Genomic DNA, 19393 nt, shown 5'->3' on the forward strand with positions numbered 1-19393 from the left:
GCCGTGTCTGTGACCTAACCACAGCTTACGGCAATGCTGGATCCTTAACCCACTGAGCGAGGCCAGGGATCGAGCCCATGTCCTCATGGATACTAGTCAGATTTGTTACTGCTGAGCCACAACAGGAACTCCCAATTTGGGACTTTTAAAAATACCATCACGTGTTTTTGATAATTTTGAACTTTCATATTTTTTATCTTAAGATATATTAAAAATTTCTTCAAGTTCAGTAAACACTTGGTGCTACTAAGCCATGAATAGTTAAATTCTATTAAATCAATGATTATCCTATCATTTCAAAATGGAAATGTAGTAGTTACTTATGCACGAACTTTTCTAACTTGAATTCCCATAATTATATAGGGCTGCCTCACACACATTCCTTACACATGAAGAACTACTTCAACCAGTTGACCAAAGGAACTCCTATCTATGGCCACTGGGGATTTCTTTCCAGGTCCTTCCATTCTAATGTGTACGGTAGTTCTTCATCTTGGTCCAACCTCTTCCTTCCTTCTTCAGAAAGGAGAGGAAGAAGGGCGTGATGAATGGTAGAAAATAAAAAGATTGGGAAGAAGTAGAGGAAAATAAGGGATTAAACGCTAGAGAAATACCTAGAGTAGGGACATCTGAATTTTTTTCAGAAACAAGTCTTTTGATCAGAAATTGATGTGTGAGTTATTTTTATAATAGTGGTGAAGTCAAAGGATCTTCACCAGCTTATAACTGAAAGGTAAATCCTGTGGAGATTTTGTTCATATCTAATTTCTGTCTTATTGCATCATTCCAAAGTTTTATGATGTGATTTAATGCAATTAAATTTGATGAAGTCAAATGTAAATAGTTTCAATTATCAGAGTTCCCATTGTGATGCAGCAGAAGAGAATCTGACTAGGAACCATGAGGTTGCGGGTTCGATCCCTGGCCTTGCTCAGTGGGTTGAGGATCCAGTGTTGCCATCAGCTGTGGTATAGGTTTCAGATGTGGCTCGGATCTGATGTTGCTGTGGTATAGGCCAGCAACTGTAGCTCTGATTCGACCCCTAGCCTGGGAACCTCCATATGCTGTAGGTGCGGCCCTAAGAAGCAAAAAAAAAAAAAGAAATAGTTTCAATTATCATCAAATTATAATTACTAATTGTTTAAAAGCAGAGCTTTTTAAATACTGATGGTAGAGGGCAAATCATGTAACTCATAGTGTATATATATTTTTTTAAATAAAAAAGTCAAGTGGTTCCCAGAGGGATCAGACAGACCAGATGTTTGGCAGTGGTTGAGGTTAGAGCTGGCGATGGAGGTGAAACTTTAACCCTGGTTTGACAAACTCGGCTAAGAATGAGAGGAGGACCTGATTCCTCTGCCATGCCTAACTCTGATTTTCTCATACAATATTTGTTCTTTGTGGTCTTTCAGTTCTACAGTTCTATTAGTGAAATACTTTATGACATGATGGATTAAAGAGATGTCAGTCAGCTGGCCCTGGTGCTGAATCATTATTTAATCATTCTGGTACTATGAGAAAACATTTTCCCAAATAAATGCTTTTGGAAATGCTTTATTAGGAATCACGTGCATTTCCTCCTTTAAAAATATATACAATTGTGAACAAAACAAAAAGCATAAACACAAGCAACTTTCAAAGAGAATGCCTAAATTTTTTTTTTTTTTAGGACTGCTATAGTTTTTTTTTTTTTTATTTTTTTATTTTCCCACTGTACAGCAAGGGGGTCAGGTTATCCTTACATGTATACATTACAATTACACTTTTTCCCCCCACCCTTTCTTCTGTTGCGACATGAGTATCTAGACATAGTTCTCAATGCTATTCAGCAGGATCTCCTTATAAATCTATTCTAGGTTGTGTCTGATAAGCCCAAGCTCCCGATCCCTCCCACTCCCTCCCCCTCCCATCAGGCAACCACAAGTCTCTTCTCCAAGTCCATGATTTTCTTTTCTGAGGAGATGTTCATTTGTGCTGGATATTAGATTCCAGTTATAAGTGATATCATATGGTATTTGTCTTTAGGATTTGTCAAGCATGGCAATGAATTCTTCCCCCCCCCCATGCTGAAAAGTTTCCAATTGGCTTCTTAGTTAACTAGCTTATTAAAGCATAGTAAAAACACTTAAAATTACAAAAAAAAAATTGCTGCAGTGGAATACAGTGTTTTTCTAATGAAAATTGTCAATAAGAAATTCACTTCTTACCTTGTCAGAAGGCTTAAAAGGATTTCCTTGTCCGCTAATTCCACCACTGATACTAAATCCAAGGCCAGGATTCTTCTCTATTCTCACACAAAACTATGTAAAAATGATACAGAAAGGTAATCAAATACATATAAAAGCTAAATATCTTCAAATAGCTGTATCCAATTAGAGAAGATTTACATTTTATTTATTTCAGGGCTAGCCTATGTTAACCTGCTCCACGAAAAACAGTATAAATTTTGATAAAATACTTAATGTTTCTATAGGCATCGGTTATGATTGCAACTGACTTAAAATAACCTGGGCAAGAGACATGAGTACGTATTTATTCATCACTGTGTGCAGGACTAAATTTTGATTAGCAGTTTTCAAAAATTAAAAGCCTTTTAACAATGAAAAGATTGTGCATTATTTTTATTACCTACTTTAAATGCACATAAATTCCGAATAATTAGAAAGGACCATATGAAAAAGTGAAAGAAAATTTGCAATGTGGAGTTGGGGAAAAGATGGCTATTTAATTTAAACAAGTTGTTACTCTTTCCAGGAGAGAAGAACAAATCATCTCCTTGGTAGATAACTCTACTGTTTAGAAATAGCACAATTTTTAATTTGAGAAAGGGGAGAGGTTTTACCTATAGTTTGAGTAAAGGTGAAACAAAGGAAGAATGAAACACTCAGTAAAAAGAATTTGGGGTTTTGGCAGCAGGTCCTGAGGAGGCAGTTACAGATCTTAGGGGAAAGAGAAAAACATTAAAAAAGAGAGAGGTGAAAAATATGGAGAAATTGTGACAGGGAAGAATGGATAAATAGGACTGTGAAGGTTAATATTCTAGTATTCTGTGCTCTATAACTCCCTAAACTCCAAATCATCAATGAAATCTGTTAGACATCAGGGTCTTATGCTTTGCAGTTCTATGGGGAAAGGATGGCATTAGCAGTTAGTCCACCTTGGAGTGAAGCTGTAGTAAAGACAATAGCCGTTATAAGAAATGATACGAAGAAAGTAGATCAAGAATTCAGCAGAAGTGAAATCAATGCCAGGAATGACGTAGACAAACTATAATAAACCTAGGAATTCATGATGATCCTGATCCGGGGAATGTGTATGTGTGGGCTCTGGTGAAAATGCTAGTTTTCCATGTAAAGTTTGGACAGGGTGACCCCAGATATTGGAAAGACTTGGGACCACAGAGGGAGCATATGGTTTGGTTACATAAAGGGAAAAAACTCCCCAACTTTTATAACTTTTAAATACAGAACAAATACTGGAACTAGGCTGAACCAAATATTACCAGAGATTAGCAGGCAAATGACTAGTAAAGAGTTAAGGGAAAAAGTCTAAAGAAATACATTAGCATATATTTTCTATTTATATAAATATACACTGGAAATGTTCTTAAAGATGACTGGAAATGTTTGCTTTCTTAAAGGGCTTAATGTTTTCCCCAGCAGCACTGGTTAGTTTATTAATTTGCTTATGGGCAAAGGAAAATTACAAATATGCTCTCTATGTTTGTATAATGAAGGTACATTTAAGCCTTACCTCTTAGATCCTTCAAGGCAAACTTGCGTCCTATTCCTGACTTAATTAGCATATATTGTGAGTCTATGGGAACTGGATCAAATAGGTTTGGCCATTTAATGAGACTATTCTTAATTCACTGTCACATCTTTAATAGCAAATATAATGTTTGACTATTACATAGTTCACCTGCAACACAAGGACAAAAAACTATCCACTAATGTAATTTTTATGATAGAGTCATTAATGAACAATTTCTAAATGAGGAGTAACTGCAATTACCATAACTACTCTCCTATGTTTTTATTTTAAAGATAGGTTTAATTACAACTTTTCCTTTAATTGAGCTAAATTTGTTAAAACCAGTTAACATAGGTGGTGGATACTGCAGTTTCTAATAGTTTTGTATTTATATGGCTCACGGTCTATGGATATGAACATATAATAGCTTGCTATAGCTCAAAGGAATATTTTAGCTTTATTCAACATACGAGTTCTCCTTGCAGACATTTTTTATTAGTAGTATTAATTAGAAAATGGGAAAAAAGGAACTAATATGACTTAAACATTTTACCTTTGCATTTTCCCATATATCTGTGCATTTCCAATTACGTTATTTAAACTTTGGGTTGTATCTTTCTAATGTGAACATTTTATACTGCACAGTGTAATATGTAGAAAATATATATGCACTTCTGGCTTTCCCCAGATCCCTGTAAAACCTACATAGAAATATATGCAACGGATTTTATTTACAAAGTAAATTGCTGAGAATATTTTCCAGTCATTCTCTTTCAAGGTAGTGACTGTATCTATTTTATATGATTGTCAATCTGGAGAGAACTAAAAATCTAAGGAAAGCAAATTTCATATGTGCCAAGTATATGAAGAACTGCCTCAATATATTTTTTAATAATGGAAATAACAAAGATGACACTGTGGTTTTATAAATATGACAAACAGCCATAAATTCTGAACTGAAGCTAGACGCCCCTTGGGGATGCTATGGTATGGCTAATAAGTTGGGCTGTGACTGTTGTGTCCCATAAAGCATGTCAGAGAGAGTATTCATGTCACATACAAGGAGTTCCACCTGTCTGCGAGGCCCAAAGGGCCCATAAAATGTAAGAGGAGAGAATTCCTCACAGCTGAGAAAGGGTCTGAAACTAAAGAGGTTTTGCAAAGAGGAGATGGGATGCTCTAGCAAAAGGTCAGACTTAGGAGGCTACTAAGTAGCTTATATAATGAAAATCTGCTTTTCAATTTTCTATTAAGATATTGATATCAAGAGGTGAACTCTGGCTGAAAATATAAGTAATAGCTTGGCAGTGAATGATGCATTTGCCTCAGAGTTGGCTTCCATCATTTGACTTTTCTTGATATTTCTGGTCTGTGTTAATCTTGCTCTAATTAAAAGAGTGGGTTTTATCTTGGAAAGGCTCGTGACCAAATGGATTGTTATGTAGCAGTAAGACTCTGTGAAATCATAATCTATAATCTCTAGAAGACAGCGATCTGATTTGGTCTTGCAATGCTCTAAAACCCAGTAGAAAGAGCAAAGAAAATAGTTGCACGTGTGTGTGTGTGTGTGTGTGTGTGTGTGTGTGTGTGTGTGTAATTCAGGATTAGAGAGTTGCTGTTACAGAAAGATACCTGGTGATGCTATAAATAACTTGCTTACCATGCTTTGTTCTAATGAGCATTCTCTTTAAAGTCTGTATTCTAAAGCTTTCAGTGGATTCTTAACTGTTTTTGCTGCTCAAGATCTATTCATCCTTTTTCTGACATTTATAACCTCAACTTCTCTTTGAAGAATCACTGACTTCTCTACCCTCAGACTGTATGCTTTCGATGAGTCATGTTATCTAGACCTAAAACAAAGCAGTGTATTCCCTAGAAATATGATTGTCTATAGGATGGGCAGTTAACCCAATCAAACAGGAGTAGTGAGATGCCTATCAAGATTTTTCAGGAAGGAGAATCTTAATCTTTCTTGTTAGCTTTAAATCTGAGAGGGTCTGGAGCTCTTGAGCTATCTTTATACCCTAAGGAAAAAGCCTTTTTGAGATGGGAATCATCCCATGGAGAAAGCCATGATTTCCTCCAAGCCTAGCAGTAAGCCTTATCTGAAGCTACCCCCATCCCTGGAGTTTCAGTTTACATGAGTTGAAACAGTCTGTTTTTGCTTAAGTCTGATTAGGTTGAGTCACTCATAACCAAGAGGCGTAGTTGATTAAAAAAAAAAAATGGAAAAGAAGGTAGCTTATTTCTAGATATAAAAGAATTGGCTTATCTTTTATTTTAAAGAAGAAACAAATTACATACTTGCTTGAAAAGCCTTTTGGGAAGTGAAGTAAGCAAAACTTCAAATAATCTGTACTATAGGAAATTCAACGTAAGGTTTTGATCTGTTGGAGGATCGTTAATTGCTGAACCCTAAGAAAGAATCTTGTAAATAAAAAATGTTTCACTTCTGAGGCCATTTCCAGGCCTGGAAACTGAAGAGTATTATCATAGAGAAGCTCTGGTGGAGAAGCAGCCACATCCACTGGATTTTTATGAAAGTAGGACATCTGAATCACCTCCTTGTATTTCTTATTTACCTCTTCATTGACTATCTAGAACAATGGGTGGTACATAGTTAGCACTCAGCTTTTGGTTGAATAAACAAATGAGGTGTGACATGCATGTTTGGCAAAAGATACTCTCAATTATTCACTGTCAAAAGTGTATGATGATCTTTCTTAGAACAGATGATGAGTTTTTAGAAGATGTGTCAGTTGTTCAAAGTGCTTCAATTATATTATTACTGGTTAGAAAAACCATTGTAGCGTTGAAAGTGAAAATTGTTGTGCAAATCATGATTCATGCCTTCATTCCACAAATATTTATTGATTTTCTACCAAGTGTCAGGCACCTTATCAGACAGACAAAAAAATTCCTTGCCCTTATGGAACTTAGATTCTAATGAGGAAGACAGTAAATATGTGAACTATAAATAATTTCAAATAGCGAGATGAGCTATGAAAAAGAATAAAGCAGAAAAGGTGGCAGAGAGTGATGGAACAGGAGTGAGGAGCTATTTTAGGTAGTCAAGAGGGCCTCTCCGAGAATGTGACATTTGAGCTGAAATATGAATGAGGTAAAGGATGAAGCAACAGACAATAGGAAAAATGAGAAAACTATTCCAGGCAGGGAGAACAGTAATTTTAAATGCCCTAAAGACAGATGGGTCTTTTAAAGTCAAGAAACAAAAAAACGGTGTAAGGATAGACTTAGAGATCAATGAAAAGGAATTAAGAATCAAGAGATAAACCCTAATATTTGTGATGAATTGATATTAAACAAAAGGCCCATGGTAATTCAATGACGGCAGAATAATATTTTAAACAAATAGTATAAGGACAGCTGGATGCCTACATGCAAAATAATGCCTTTTACTTCCACCTCACGCCATACACAAAAATTAATGCAAAATAAATAAGGGACTAAATGGAAGAGCTAAAACTATAAAACACTAAGTAGAAAGTAAAAGAGTAAATCTCCATGATCTTGAGTTAGGCAATGATTTCTTATATATGAAAACAAATGTTATAAAGGAGATGACCGACTTTATCAAAATTAAAAATTTTGGTGCTTTAAAGAGATCATCAAGAAGTGAAAAGACAATCTGCAGAATGGGAGAAAATATTTACAAATCATCAATATGATTAGTGTTTTGTATCCATAATATACGAATGCTAAAAATTCAAATAACCCAATTAAAAATGGCAACGAATTTCCACAGACAGGTATTCAAAGAAAACATATGAATGACTCGTAAACACGTGAAAAGACCTTCAACATCATTAGTTATTAGAGAAATATAACTTGAAAGCACAATGAGATACTACTTCACAAGATGGCTATAATAAAAAAGACAGGAATTCCTGTTGTAGCTCAATGGGTTAAGACCCCAACCAGTATCCATGAGGATGCAGGTTTAATCCCTGGCCTCACTCAGTGGGTTAAGGATCCAACATTGCCACAAGCTTTGGTATAGGTTGTAGCTGCAGCTAATCTGTGGTGTAAGCTGGCAGCTACACCTCCAATTTGACCCCTAGCCTTGGAACTTCCATATACTGCAGGTACGGTGATAAAAAGAAAAAAAAAAGACAAAAAAATCTAAAAAGACAGACACTAACAATAACAAATATTGATGAGGATGTGGAGATATTAGAACATTCATTCATTGCTGGTGGGAGTGAAATGCCGCAGACACTTATGAAGAGTCTAGGGAGTTCCTGTTGTGGTACAGTGGAAACGAATCCAACTAGTAACTATGAGATTTTGGGTTCTATCCCTGGTCTTGCTCAGTGGGTTAAGGATCTGGCATTGCCATGAGCTGTGATATAGGTCACAGACGCAGCTCAGACCCTACATTGCTGTGGCTGTGGCATAGGACGGCAGCAGTAGTTCCAATTCGACCCGTAGCCTGGGAAACTTCATTTGCTGTGGGTGCGGCCCTAAAAAGCAAAAAGCAAAAAAAAAAAAGTTTAGAAGCTCCCTAAAAATGATAAGTATAGTTACCATATAACAAAGCAATTTCATTCCTAGGTAACTACACCCCAGAAAGCATACATTCACATACAGACTTGTTCGTGAATGTTCATAGCAGTATTATTCATCAAGACCAAAAAGTGGAAACAACCCAAATGTCCATCAGCTGATGAAAGAATAAGCAGTATTCTTAGAATACTGGAATATATAATATACTGGAATATTATTTGGCAATAAAAAGGAATGAATTACTGATAAATGCTACACTTAGCACATTATGCTAATTGAAATTAGCCAGTCACAAAACCCCTCACATATTATATGAACTCATTTACATGAAACATCCAGAACAGACAAATGTATGGAGGCACAGAGCAGTTGAAGATTGTCCAGGGCTGGGAGGGGAAAAGAGGTGGGGGCACATGGAAGATGACTGCTAATGGGTAAAACTTTCTTTTTGGAATGATGAAAATGTTTAAAAATTAGATTATAGTGATGGTTGTACAACTGTACACATCTACTAAAAACCACTGAATTGTTCACTTTAAAGAGATAAACTTTATGGGGTGTAAATTAGATCAATAAAGCTATTAAAAGCAACATCAATGACAAGATCAGCATGACTAGTGAGAAAATAGCTTAAGAGTAGGAGAGAGTGCAGGGGCTAGATCTGTAGGCACTTTATGTCACTGTAAGATTTATAGGGATTCAGAAATTTCAAATTAAGCAGAAGAGCGACACTCTGATTTACGTTTTTTTTTTTTTTTTTTTTTTTTTGTTTTTGTTTTTTTGGCCATGCCCATGGCATGTGGAAGTACCTGGGCCAGGGACTGAACCTGTGCCATAGCCATGACAACATTGGATCCTTAACCTGCTGAGCCACCAGGGAACTCCTGATTTGTGATTTAAAAAGATCATGCTGGCAGGGGAAAATAGACTGTATAGAGGCAACTGGAAGAAGAGAAAAACAGGTGGCTACTGAAGCAGATAGAAGTGAGGTGATGGTCGAAAAGGTGGTGCCAATACAGGTAATGGAAAGTGGTGAATTCAGAAAATATTTGAATGGATTTGCTATGTAGTTTCCATGGGCTGTGAGAAAGGGGAATCAGGTATCTTCGGCCATAGCAACAAAACCAGCCATTAATTGAAATGGGGAAATCTAGAGGAGATGCAGCTTTGTAGGTGCAGGGCCAAGCAATGAAGACTTCCTTTGATTATGCTCAGTTTAAGCACATTCATTGGACATCCAGGTTGAGATATCAACAAGTAGGTAATTGAATATAAACATGTGGAGTATAGGGGAGAGGCCAGGGCTGGAGACAGATAAATTTTGAAGTCATCTATCCTGGAAATGAAAGAGATCATATAGGTGTGAGTATGAATGCAAAAGAGGAGAGTGTCAAGGTCTGACCACAGATAGCGCTACCTTTTAAAGGTCGGGAACAAAGAGGAGCTGATAATGAAATCAGGAAAGAATGGCTCGTGTGGAAAGAGGAAAACCAGAAGTGATAGCCAAGTGAAAATAATATAAAGAAAGAGGTCAGTCACACTACATGTTGAGAGATCAAATGAGATGAGGATGGAGATTTGACTGTGGGACTTGACAGAAGTAGAGGGAGTGCTTCATGATACGGAAATTAAACTTGAAATAAAATTTGCTGCTACTTTTACTTTAAGTTCCTGATTTTCTTGCTTATTATATAACAGTGCTTATATCATAAAGAGTGCTATGCAATTATAAAGTTTTATAATTTTCGTTGTGATTAACATTAATGTGCACTGCACAGACACATGAAATCTATATGGAACTTATCTACATTTCTCCAATTTTTTTTTTCCTTTTTAGGCTGTGCTTGCTGCAATATGGAAGTTCCCAGGCTAGGGGTGGAGTCGGAGGGTAGCTGCTGGCCTATATCACAGCCCTGGCAATGCAGGATCCTTAACCCACTGAGCAAGGCCAGGGATTGAACCTGCATCCTTATTGATACTAGTCGGGTTCCTTAATGCTGAGCCACGATGGGAACTCCTCTCCAAAATTTCTAATGAACCTGTGTGATAGACTCAAAAAGGTAATACTAATTATAAAAAATATATAAATGTTAATATTCAAGAATAATTACCATTTTTTGATCTTTCTTCTATTTTCATATCTTTTTCTGTTGGGAATTAGAGATGCAAGTCCAACTCAAAGGGCTAAGATTTATTTTGAAATAAAAAACATACTAATAAAAGACTGATGAATAAAATCCTTTGAGTAGCATTTTCTAGGTCTTTCTCAGAAAAAAGAAAAAGCCAACTCTGTCTGTATCTAGCAAGTAGAAACTTAGAATTTTTTTTTTAGTATATAAATGAATTTTAAAGGTTAGTCAGTTCATTTCCTTCATTTTACACTTCAGAATACCAAGAAGATCATACACGTATGTAGCGGAACACTGAGAGAAGTCTTCTGATTCCTACCGCAGTGTTTACGACTACATGACTACACGAAACTCATGAAGTCAATTTGCAGAATTTGTGGTGTTGAGTTAGACATTATTTATGTCGAACTATGAAATTTCAGAGTTGCAGCATGACTTTGGTCACTGAAGAGTGAAATTCTTTGGGAAAAATATACATCAGTAGCAGAATGAGGTAAAGGATGTACCTGAAATCATTTGAGCAAATAATATACATTAAAAGCATTTTAACATCTATTTTCTAACCATGTTTATTAAATTATTTCCTTTTACTTTTAAAATTCTTTTTTTCCCCCCTGTCTTTTGTCTTTTTAGGGCCACACCCACTGCATATGGAGATTCCCAGGCTAGGGGTCTAATCAGAGCTACAGCTGCTGGGCTGCACCATGTTTCCATAGCAACGCCAGATCTGAGCCACGTCTGCGACCTACAGCTCACGGCAATGCCGGATCCTTAACCCACTGAAAGAGGCCAGGGATCGAACCCACAACCTCATGGTTTCTAGTTGGATTCCTTTCCACTGAACCATGAAGGGAACTCCCATAATTTAAAATTTCTTAATTAAAAATCTCCATCTTTCCAAGTTGTTCTTCTTACATTAAACACTCAGAATAAAGTATTTTTCTGACTTGGCCCCAATATAAGAAAGCCTTGCCTGGGATGCTTGTAAGCCCTTTAGGCAGCTGATTAGAGCATCTAAAGAAATGTTTGTAATCATGTGTCAGCCAACTGCTTCATGTACTCCACATATTAGTAAGTATTAAAATGATTTCTTCCAGGGTAGACTAGCCGTAGTCTCCTTCTGGGAAGGTTTCAGAGCTCCCGTCCCCTTCTCTGCCCCCCACCCCAATGGATGTGAATTGCTTTGCATAATTCAAGACGATATTTCTAATGTAATTCTAGCGTAATGTTATAAGTTTTCTTTCAGGCACAAACTTTAGTTAGAATGTATGTTCACAGGAACTGGCAAGAGACTTCTGTGGAGCTCTGGCCATCCTGACATGTTAGGTTCATTAGCGAGTATGTCCTCTTGTCTGGGGCAGACATGGACTCAAGGGTGCATTTTTCTATCTTTAATCCTCTAGTGTGGGCTTACTCTTGAATTCTATGTTTGACTATAGTACAGCAGGCTGTAGCATGTAATGTGGTAGACTCATGAAACTGGATTTTTTTTTTTTTGTCTTTTGCCTTTTCTAGGGTTGCTCCCATGGCATATGGAGGTTCCCAGGCTAGGGGTCTAATCGGAGCTGACCACAGCTCCACCAGAGGCACAGCAATGCGGGATCCAAGCCGTGTCTGCAACCTACACCACAGCTCAGGGCAATGCCGGATCCTTAACCCACTGAGAAAAGGCAGGGATCGAACCCGCAACCTCATGGTTCCTAGTCGGATTCGTTAACCACTGTGCCACGACGGGAACTCCCATAAAACTGGACTTTAATTTCAGCTCAGCTTCTCTGAATCTTAGCTTTCTAGTCAATAAAACAAGAACTGCTCTAACCATCACAACATTATTGGTGAGATTAAATCAGTTAATATGTGAAATGGTTTTGAGACATCTGAAGTATCATGCTGATGTTTTTCCTTCCTATTTCTGCTTTGGGATCTATATGTTCCACATATGCAAATATGCTTTGCCGTGGATTATACATTTGTAAAGAGAAAAACCAAGTTTATGTTAGTTTCTTTAAAAAAAAATCTGTAAGTTAAGGATAGCTTATGTATACTCCTAAATAGTATTAATGGAAATATGTTATTCAGTTGGTAAATTGTTGAGCTATATAATTATCTCACATTTCAGTTCTCAGCCTTAGATATGGAATAGAATCATCTGGGGAGTTTCAAAAATTCCATTACCCAGCTCACATCCAGACAAATAAGTTTCTTTGGGGATGAGGCCAGAGCATCAGTATTTTTCAAAGCTCCTGAGCAATATCCACATTGCATTTGGAGGTTTCTCAAAAAAACTAAAATAGAACTACCATATGAACCAGCAGCATACTTGGTTATATATGCAGAAAAAATGAAAATACTAATTTGAAAAGATACATGCACTCCAATGTTCATAGAAGCACTATTACAATAGCCAAGACATGGAAACAACCCAAGTGCCCATCAATAGATAACTGAATAAAGGAGATGTGGTATATATACACAATGGAATACTACTAAGCCATAAAAAAGATGAAAAATTTTGCCATTTGCAATAACATGGAAGGACTTGCAGGGTATTATGCCAAATGAAATGAGTCAGACAGAGAAAGACAAATACTGTATGATATCTTTTATGTGGAATCTAAAGGAATAGAGCAAATGAATGTATATGTAACAAAGAAACAGACACACAGATATAGAATACCAACTTGCAGTTACCAAAGAGGAAAGGGAAGTGTGAAGGGACAAATTAGGGCTATGAGATTAGCAGACACAAACTACCATGTACAAAATAGATAAACAACAGGGAATTATAGCCATTATCTTGTAATAGTTTATAATGGGATATAATCTGCAAAAATACTGAATCACTACATTGTACACCTAAAACTAATATAATATGGTAAATCAATCACACTTCAGTAAAAAAATCTGAGCAGATTCTAATGTATACCTAAGGTTAAGAACAACTGATATAAAGTATTACTTTAGGAAGTTCCCATCGTGACTCAGTGGTTAACAAATCCAACTAGGAACCATGAGGTTGGGGGTTCGATCCCTGCCATTGCTTAGTGGGTTAAGGATCCAGCGTTGCCATGAGCTATAGTGTAGGTTGCAGACATGGCTCGGATCCCACATTGCTGTGGGTCTGGTGTAGGCTGGTGGCTACAGCTCCGATGAGACCCCTAGCCTGGGAACTTCCATATGCAACAGAAGCAGCCCTAGAAAAGGCAAAAAGAAAAAAAAAAAAGTATTACTTTATTGTGAAGGTTAGGATAAGGTGAATAGGATCTTTAAGTTTCTTCACTTGGACTGGGAAACAAAGAGAAGTGCTGACAGGATGGACAGATGGCTAAGAATTTTTCATGTGCCATGACAAGAAGTCAAGTATTCACTCTCTGGCTTTCTTCAGCTCACTACTTAGTGTACTTATTATTCTCTATTATGTTCATCAATAATCAAAATGGTTTATGCATTAGAATTTCTTTCTAAATAAAACTCCAATAATGAACTTCAAGCAATATGCACATTATTTTGTTGCAGAAATCTGTCAAAAAGAATATCCATTATTGTATACAATATTTCTATCTATAGAAATTAATACCTTGAATCTGGGGGGCACTTTGTGGTTTAAAAGTCACTTCCATATATTTTATGTCATTTAATCCCAGGTTGAAAAAGACTTGATACTTAATGTCTATGAAAAATAAGTGTGTAAAAATAAGTGTATTAAATTAGAATTCTTAGATATTTTGCCCTGTTTTATTGTGGTGGATAGCTTGAAAGCTGAGATGATTTCATCATTGAGGAGGAATTACAAGGAACTACACGTTGGTGACAGCAGAGCATTACACCAAGTGTGGGGCCCTTCCAAGGGCAAGACTTTGTGCAACTGCACAGTTCATACACCTGAAGCCAGGTGTGTGTGTGTACGACATGTACCATGTGAGCACATGTACACTATATATGGTATAAATAGCATTGTGGGCACTAAATTTATGACAATCATTATCCCTTCCTTTCCTATTTTCATTCAGACGTCTCTTTCCTGAACTAAAAAAAAAAATATGTATTCGTTTTAATCAGTTATGTTTTTTACCTTTAGCACTTCAATAAGTGATAACTTTTTAAAAATAAAATAAAAAATATATAAAAACAAACAAAATTATAAAAAAAAAAAAAGGGAGTTTCTGTCATGGCGCAGCAGAAACAAATCTGACTAGGAACCATGAGGTTGTGGGTTTGATCCCTGGCCTTGCTCAGCAGGTTAAGGATCTGGCATTGCCGTGAGCTGTGGTGTAGGTCCCAGACGTGGCTCAGATCTGGTGTTGCTGAGGTAGTGGTGTAGGCTGGTGGCAACAGCTCCGATTCGACCCCTAGCCTGGGAACCTCCATATGCTGTGGGTGCGGTCCTAAAAAGACAAAAGACAAAAGACAAAAAAATATATATATATATATAAAATAAAATCTCTAAGCTTTAATTGAAATTATTTTGCTGTATCATGCTGTACATAGCATGTCTATAATGTCTCCTTGTGCTTAAAAATTATGAACGATTTAGGTTTTTATGTATTGTACTTGACCAAAGTTTTTTTTTCCCCACACTTGTGGCATGCAGAAGTTTCTGGCCAAGGACTGAACCTGTATCACAGCAGTGACAATCTTGAGTCCTTTACTACTAGGTCATCAGGGAACTCCCATAATTGAACAAATTTAACATTGTTATGATCATTTAAGAAAACTTCTCTTTCTGGCCCTTTTAATGAATCGCTAGAAATTCCTTATGAAAATGGAGTATCTTGATTTATACGCCTGAAACTCATACTCGAAATTTTCAGTTACCACCTCGGTCTTTGCACTTCAATCACTACTTTATAATTTTCATGTGAAACTATATAGTTCTTGAATGTTTTATATATTTTCCTCCATTTCTTCTTGTTAAATATGGAAAAAGTCTTGCTTTAAAGCACACACACACAAATTAGAGATGTCTGAATTTTCAACAGAAAAATGACTTAGTAAAGTAAAAAACACATGAAATATTTTTATTGTGAGAATGAACTGCAGAAATTTCAGCTTTTTTGTTTGTTTTTATATCTGTAGAGTAGGGAGGATGGGATCGATAATCATTAAGTTCTCTCCTGTATTTTAAGTCTTAAAATCATTTCTATTTCTTTTTTTTTTTGTTTTTCCTTTCGTTAGAGCCACACCCACTGCATATGGAAGTTCTCAGGCTAGGGGTTGAATCAGAGCTGCAGCTACCAGCCTGTGCCCTATGCCACAGGCACAACCACACCGGATCCTAGCCTCGTCTGCCACCTACACAGCAGCTTGAGGCAATGGTAGATCCTTATCCCACTGAGCAAGGCCCAGGGATTGAACCCCCACCCTCACAGAGAAAACATCGGATCCTTAACCTGCTGAGCCACAGCAGGAACTCTCATTTCTATTTCTTCTGTTTCCTATTTCTTTACCCTCAGTTCCAGGCTTACTTTGTAAACATATGGGCGTGTATCATTTGACTCTTACAAAAACTTTTTGAATGTTGTGGGGGGGGGTGTGAAGTTTTCAGTTTATAAGGAAAAGAAAAACAACCTTATCAAAGAGTTACGCCTTGGCCAGGGTGACACAACTAATAAAAGTTAACGTGTGAAACTCAAACTCCAAATTCTGAGACCTACCCCTAGTACTTTCTTTCCTGAATGCTATAGAGCTAAAGGAAGAAGTGGAGAGGTTAGAAAAAGAGCTGAAAGAAAACAGCGTTGTAGCTGGTGGTGTGCTGGGAAATGTTTGGGAGCTGGCTGGGGGGAGGGAGCCCCTGGTGGGTAGTGTTTGCCCTTTCCCCAGTGTAGTTATCCCCACATTTTCAACTTATAAGTGTGATGTCACTGAAGGTGGAATTGGGAAGAGATGAACACAGCAAGGAGCCAGGATAAGTCAGCTCCAGCATGACACTGCAGTGGACAAATACTACCCCAAATCATGAAGAATGAAACTGTCTCCAGGTTTGTAACTCAGGGGAGGGGGGAACACAATTTGGGGACTAGTACTAGTTGTTTAAAGCCTCCTTTGGCTTTCTTGAAATCACTCCAAAGTTTTCATGTCATTTAGTTTCCAAATCATTTAGCTTGAAACTGAGGCAGAAAAAAATGGGAAGACAAAAGAAATTACACTTAAGCACCTTCCTTAATACAGCCATTGAAGGTTTAAGTTTTCACCTCTCAGTTTAAAGGACACCTGATGTTGTTAGATGCGCACATGAAAACACTTGCAAGTGACTATAGATACAGTCTCTGAAAGAATCATGATGTTTTAAATTTAATAAGCATATAAACTAAAACTTAGCAATCCTCTAAGTCAAGCTATACAATTTATGTATTTTTTTTAAGAAATGATGTAAAAAAAGGCCTTTAAATTTAGAGTGTTCAGGAAAAATACATCCTAATACTGAAGCTACTATTCCAGGTAGGTGAAACAGAGGGCCTTGATCCAATGGATTTTAAATGTGCTGATTCTGGAAGAAAAAAATAATTGTAATAACGTATTTTATTAATTATTCCTGCAAATAGGAATAACCAAATCAGAGAACTGGACTGAGGTTATGATATTTGTGAGGAGAGGGTATGAATGATTTTTAACCTAAGAGGACTGTAGTAAAACTTGATTTAAAACTTTATTAACTTTTTAGAATCTCTGGAGAGGTAAAAACCTCGCACCATTACCTGATTAAAGACACCTCTCTGGCTTATTTTTCTTTAGAACAAACATTTGGCTTAGATCAAAGCAAGACAGGAACAAAATTATCTTAAAAACCCCCATGATTCCGAGAATGATTAATATATAATCTTGGCTTCAAGGAGGTATTAAGAGAAGCAGGTGATGTCTAGAGCAGCTCGGATCCAAGTAATACATGGCTCTTAACAGCATAAAGGAAAAAACTGGAGAGTGAAAATAATCTTGTCTAGTATATTTAGAAAACAAGAAGGGTGAAACTTCGAGTAAGCAATAATGAAGTGAAACTTTTATAAACCGTACTAAGGGGTTAGTGAAGTTAGTGGGAGCTTTGCCTAATTATCTGAAGAAAGAAATAGAGAAAGGAATTTTCTGAGAGTGTTAAGATCTTGATGTCTTACTTTCTAAGCTTAATATAACTCAATAGATGAGGTCATATTCAGTGTTCCAGTCTTAAGGAAGAAAAACAGATTCTACAATGGAATAGGTCAGAAGAGCAGCAATTTTTTTTTAGATAGGTCAGAAGAGCAGCAATTTTTTTTTATGACATTGTACTTAATCAGTAAATTTTGGAACATTTCAGAAATGCTTCCCTCCTAACTACTCTTTATCATTTTTCTTCTTAGCAAAGCTTATCTCTGTACTATTTAACAATCAAAAGTAAGACTTTTAAAAAATGTTCCTGCAAAGAGAGAGGAATATACAGTTTACTTTTATGACTGTCAATTTCATCCCAGGCCTTGGTAAACTCACCTAATCCACTGAAGCTCTTTGTAACATTCAAAAGCTGTGCTGTAGAGCTACGTTGGAGTGAGGAGTGGGTAGAAAAAGGTTTCTGATAAACCAGAAAAACTATTCGACTTCTTCAATTTTTCCTTATGTGAAATGGATGTTTTACTGACCATTAATTCCTATATGTTGTGAGAGTGATGGACTTTCCCAAACATTTCCTAAAAAAATCTTTAGTTGTAAAAAGTCTTCTCACCTGCTCTGGATATCCATCCATACTCCTTTGCCCTTTAGTTTGAATTAAGCACCGTCCAGGCTGAGGTCCCCGGGTGGCCTGTGAAGAGGGGATCTGAATAGGCAATGGTGACTGAAATTGCTGGATGGTCACTTTGTTTATGTTTCCCTCATATGGCTGCTGCTCCCGGCTACGATGCTGAAGGCTTTGGGACCCCATCAAGGTCTGGATGTGGCTGCCTGCCTGTGAAGAAGATAATCTGTCAGAAGATTTGTGGTATAGAAAAGATGTGGTTAGTTGTAGACAAAAGCAGGCCGAATACCTCTCTGGTAAGTAAAACGGCATCATTTGGGCTTTTAGCCATGGCTGGGAAGGATAATGAAGAAACAGAAAGGGTCCCCTGCTGTGAATTTGTGAAAATGTTAATATCAGAGCAAGGGTGCAGTAAATACATTTGCAGTCATCTGATAGCTTGCCAAAGATTATTTTAACCCCCATTTAAAGGGAACAAAGTTCAGCCTGAAAAATCTCAAGAAGAAAAAAGGTACAGTTTAAAAAGTAAAGTGGGGCTCTATCTGGCATTTCATTTTGAATAGTAGCAGGAAGGGAGACGTAATATTTGAAACATTGGGTGGAAATGATAGAACCCAGTTCCTAATTTCCATGCAAAAGGATTGAATTGCATATTTTCCTTAATGCCACACACACATATAGTAGGCTCGCTGAGGCAAGTATAATCTGTATTTATTAGTTTTCCACATTATTAAACCAAGAGCATAGTTTTTGTAACCTTGAAGTTCCATTAAAAATGAATCATGTGGGTTCCCATTGTGGTGCAGCAGAAACAAATCTGACTAGTAACCATGAGGCTGCAGGTTCGATCCCTGGCCTCGCTTAACCAGTGGGTTAAGGATCTGCTGTTGCCGTGAGCTGTGATGTAGGCTGCAGATGTGGCTTGGATCTGGTGTTGCTGTGGCTGTGGTACAGGCCAGCAGCTACAGTTCCGATTAGACCCCTAGCATGGGAACATGCATATGCTGCAGATGCGACCCTTAAAAAAAAAAAAAAGAATCATATGATAAATTCCTGTGAGTTTCTGTAGCCCATGGAAGCACTAGATACGGAAAGGTCTAAGGGAGCTCCGCATGCAGATCATCTTGACATGAACTTTCAGAGAGATTCATCAGTACCTCATTTAAAGCAACATCAGTCCTTTATCAACCCTTAAGGGTGGATGTTGGAGGAGAAAGAGGATGCTCACTTCGGTCTCCCATCTTTAAATGACATGGTGCATAAAAATAACCCTATATCTTGT

General features: G+C 37.1%; 1 protein-coding gene across 1 annotated transcript in view; it reads right to left on the reverse strand.

Annotated features, from left to right (window-relative positions):
• LRRC7 (leucine rich repeat containing 7) overlaps nucleotides 1-19393 on the reverse strand; it is a 538317-nt gene that overhangs the window by 33416 nt on the left and 485508 nt on the right. Inside the window, 2 exon segments of the mRNA XM_021096484.1 lie at nucleotides 2208-2300; nucleotides 18100-18321. Of these exon segments, the coding sequence (XP_020952143.1) occupies nucleotides 2208-2300; nucleotides 18100-18321 (315 nt within the window).

This window comes from Sus scrofa, chromosome 6 (assembly GCF_000003025.6).
Source record: "Sus scrofa isolate TJ Tabasco breed Duroc chromosome 6, Sscrofa11.1, whole genome shotgun sequence".
NCBI lineage: Eukaryota > Metazoa > Chordata > Mammalia > Artiodactyla > Suidae > Sus > Sus scrofa.